Genomic DNA, 4,242 nt, shown 5'->3' with positions numbered 1-4,242 from the left:
TATATATGCGAACACATAACACTGTTGTGCATACTTGGTTTATCGAAATCCCTCTTCAACAACGCAGCCATCAGTAGAAGAAAACGAAGCACCCGTTAAGACTAAAGGCAAAACAGAAACCTTAACAAAGTTTTTATACAAAATACACACAACAATCAGAGATCTTTATTGTTAAGAACATGGATCTTTGCTGTAACAACTGCGTGTCATCTATTATCCAAAGTAGAATGTTGTGTTCCTGTTGCTGGAATTCTTCTTTCTAAACATAAGCTTTCTAAGAAAACCAAGTCGCCCTCCCTTCCTTCTGCTCGGAAAAATCACCAATGCCCCTTCATTTGAACTTTTAGTTTTGTGCTTAGACCCTGTATGTGCTTTATCTAGAAGGACAGATTGGACGCCTGATTTAGTCATGCTTATGACTTCTTTGGTCTTAGGGGACTCTAAGGGCTGCAATTTGGCACGATCTTCGAGTAACATCTGATCGCGTAGAGATGGACGTAGCTTAAACTTGTTAATGCTCTTGTCTGTGATGGATAGAACCTTGTCTACTACTGCCATTTCTTTGGCTGAACCTAGTGCTTTAAGATGCTTTCCCAGCTTGAGTATGGTTTCTTCACATTCTGCCAACTTTTCTGATGCTCTTGTTATCTCCATTCCCTGCCAGTTTCAACAGTCATTTTGTTAGTAATGTAAGGATGCCCATATGATACACGAGAAGATAGGAAATTGAACTGGGGCAAAAAGAGAACGATTTAATGTATTTGGGGGACGAATTTTGAATTTTTAGAGAAATCGTGCATAAAAGTTTCATATTTTTTCGCTATATCGGGTGAGACGTACCTCGTAAGCTATTTATGTAATATATTGTATATCATGTATATTTATATGAGATGATGGTAATCAGCCGCCGTCTAATTCAGTCTTTATAACATAGAATCATGTATACAGCAAGTATGCAGTTTCAATAAAAGAACACCACCACAAAACTTCATTTTACCCCTCAATGGTCAAATGAAAAACACGATCACTCAAGTTACACGTGTATAAAGAATGAAAGCTTACTGTTTGGAGAAGCTCTTCTGGATTCTCTTTGTCCACTGAATGCTGGTAGGTGGTATTGCTATTCATCAAATGTTGGGGGGAGTCAATTTTTAGAACTGATTCTTCAAAATGTTGAAATAAAAAAACTAAAGGTACCTTTTAAGTTGTAGCTGTAGTTGAAGTTCAAGGATCATGCCTTCCAACTCTTCACAACCTTGGGTTTTATTATCCAACACTACTTCAGCAGTAGATAGCTTCTGCACAATTTCATTGAGCTTAGCTTTGGTAACCGAAAGTCGGTTTTCCAGATCCTGGACTTGATCATCCAAGAGTTTCTTCGATTCTTTCAAGAGTTCCATCTCATCTTGCAGATTTGTAACTCTTTGCTGTGATTGCTGAAGTTTATGCAGCAATGCCTCGTTCTTCTGATTGGTGGCCTCAAAATCTTTCTCTGAAGATTTTATGGAGTTTAACTCATTCTTCAGTCCTGTAATTTGTGTTTGAAAACTTGAATGAATCTTCTCCATTTCAAGCATGAGATTCTGCACAGATTCAAGATTAAATGCAGTTCCAGGCCCATCCCCACCTAAGTGCTTCTTGAATTCATCCCTAACTGTTGATTTTTTCATTTCAGATCCATAAATTTCATTGCTCGATTCTTCAAGAGCCGTGCCAGGGGAAGTTGGTGTTGAAGATTTCCATGTAAGGTAACCACTGATGGGACGTATCTGAGATGTCTCAGGACGCATCGCACTGTTCAAAACAAGCCTGACGTCTTCAAGAAGTTCGTCGATGCTTCTTTTCGAAAACTCACTTTCCTTCAAAACCACATCAGTCACATCTTGAAGCCAATCCCTTGGTTTTCTTGAAGACCTATCCTCTGGAAACTTGGGTAGTTCTATTGGAACAAGTTCCATGTTCGTGGAAATCAAACGATTCCCATCTCTCTCCTTCGAGGAATCTGATAACGAGTGGCTCTTTTCAGAAGCAGAATACGATCTGGTATATGGGGTGTCAACGGAAACTATTGCTAGTTTCTCCATCTCGACAAAATCGTCCATTAATCTCATATCAGAAGAAGCTCCAATCATTCTGCATTCAAGTGCAGAAGAATCCCAAGCACTAGCCTCACTTGAATTCTTCATTTTCAGCAGATATATGATTTCCTCATCTTTCTTAGCCACACTCTCTTTAAGAATCTTGTTTTCTTTCTCCAAATCTTTCACTTGATCAAGTAAAAAGAAGACCTTTTTACTTGCGTCTTCAGGGACTAAACCACAAGTGGTTGTACCTTTCTTCCTCCTAACATCAATCTGATTTCTTCCCACTATTTCAACATTACTCTTTACATTCACCAAGAAATCTGGACTCGGGAGACTTTTACGTGTCAAAGCACGTAACCTCTGGCATTCGGTTTCCAACTTCTTCATTTTCTTCACGTTATCCAAGTTTTGCTTCTGTGAAGCCTCAACAGAAAGTCGGCCGTATTCCAAATCTTCATTTCGAATTTCGAGTTCCTTCTCAAGAACCCGAAACTCGTATCTCAAAAACACATTTTCTTTCTCAACAGAGTCCAATCTTTCCAACAAAGCTTTTAACTCTGCTTCTGTTTGACACTTGTAATTGTTCAGATCTTCAATCAGCTTCTCTTTTACTGATAAGGCCTTGCTAAGATAAGAACTCTCGACCGCCGAATCCGCAAGCCTTTTTCTCGTTTCCACCAACTTCTCCTCGATCTTTTTTTGCAAGTTCTTGAATTCGAGGGTCGTTTTCATGACAGCATCCCGGGTGCTTTTATCTTGGTGTTCTTGAATTCGGCTCAGTTGATCCATACTAACTTTCAACGCAGAGTTTGATTGGGATAATCTTTCATCTGCAAGCACTTTTTCTTGCTTAGTTTCATCTAGTTCTTGTCTTAGACGCATCAATTCTTCCTCTGCTTTCAGCTTGTCTGAATTTGATCCAAACAAAAACTAGATGAGCCTCGAACACACAACAAACAAACAAGCCAAATCTGATTATTTCATTTGAAAACTATTCAAATATCATATGATATTTCAACCAATACATTTTGTTCATTAAATTTCCAAGTCATCATTCACATGTTGCTAAAACATTTTTACCTTGAACTTTTCGTCAGTAGTTTGATTTTGCATGAATTTTAAATTTATAAATAATTAAAGAAGTTTGAAAATAAGAAAATGCTATATGTTAAAATAATTGTGTATTTTATGAGCACATGTGACCTTGCACAGCATCTCCTGCAATTCTTCTCTGCTCCTGCACAATATCATCTTTAGCAGAAGATTCTTCAAGCACAAAAGTCAATCTTTCAATCAAAGATTTCTCAACATCACTTGGATATGATTGCACCTATAAATTCCATTGTAGACAAAAATATCACATTGATCTTGTCATTTTAATTTTTAAGCTTATAAATTTCCAAAAATAAATTTAGAACATGTAATAATTATATTACCTCCTCCCCATTTGCAAGTATTGTCTTCTCTGCAGATCTTTTCTTCCATAACCAAGTTTTCTGGTCCATTATATCTTCTTGATTTCCAGTAATGAAAATGGCAGAAATTATTATTTTTAATCTGTTTACAGAAACAACAAACAACCTGGCTGTAAACTTCAATTCTTGAATATATTTGGTAGCTTAAAGTTTGTAATTGGAGTTTATATTCATTTGTAATGAGGGAAGAAGTACAGCTTTTATTTCAAGTTCCACCGACAAGAATTGCAGTGGGTGAATTTTGGGGTTAACTCAACAGTGAAAATGTGAATCATTTCCATGGCAGCAGTAAAAGAATATTGATGTAACATTGAATATTGTCGTATGATTGATGATATATATCAGTATTTTGATAAAAAGAATATTTAAATTTGGAAAAAATGCAATTTAATGTAGTGAGACCATAATCAATCAATAATGTTATAAAAAATGTAAATAACAAGATTAAAAAATGTAATTATTCTAAAATAAGTTTTATTTAAAAACTGTAATTTCCTCTTTTAAGAAAGGATAATTAAACATCATTTTTTACATCCTCGATATAATCATTACATTTTGTATTCGATTCTTATCATTTCTTGAAAAAGTTTATGTTACACTTTGGATTTTGAAAACACCCCACAAATTATTTAAACAAATCATACATAAAAGAGTAGGTCTATTGATAAATGATCTCACAAATT

At 35.7% G+C, this 4,242-nt stretch overlaps 1 protein-coding gene across 1 annotated transcript; it reads right to left on the bottom strand.

Annotated features, from left to right (window-relative positions):
* Positions 1–3,743, bottom strand: LOC140808791 (filament-like plant protein 7). Its single transcript, XM_073166052.1, has 5 exons — positions 3,521–3,743; positions 3,288–3,414; positions 1,198–2,992; positions 1,063–1,120; positions 1–657 (listed from the first exon to the last, which is right to left on the bottom strand). The coding sequence occupies exons 1-5, from the start codon at positions 3,587–3,589 to the stop codon at positions 214–216; spliced, it is 2,493 nt and encodes an 830-aa protein (XP_073022153.1). The 5' UTR covers positions 3,590–3,743; the 3' UTR covers positions 1–213.
* Positions 3,744–4,242: the final 499 nt, after the last annotated feature.

Source organism: Primulina eburnea, chromosome 13 (genome assembly GCF_022965805.1).
Source record: "Primulina eburnea isolate SZY01 chromosome 13, ASM2296580v1, whole genome shotgun sequence".
NCBI lineage: Eukaryota > Viridiplantae > Streptophyta > Magnoliopsida > Lamiales > Gesneriaceae > Primulina > Primulina eburnea.
The sequence above is the reverse complement of the archived record's forward strand: the minus strand, read 5'-3'. Positions and strand labels throughout refer to the sequence as shown.

Excerpts from the sequence above, each read along its gene's own strand:
- LOC140808791 (XM_073166052.1), bottom strand. The coding sequence starts at position 3,589 with ATGGACCAGAAAACTTGGTTATGGAAGAAAAGATCTGCAGAGAAGACA. Across the intron at positions 1,121-1,197 it reads CTACAGCTACAACTTAAAAG|CAATACCACCTACCAGCATT; the intron begins GTACCTTTAGTT and ends TTTGATGAATAG. Across the intron at positions 658-1,062 it reads CAGAAGAGCTTCTCCAAACA|GGAATGGAGATAACAAGAGC; the intron begins GTAAGCTTTCAT and ends TGAAACTGGCAG.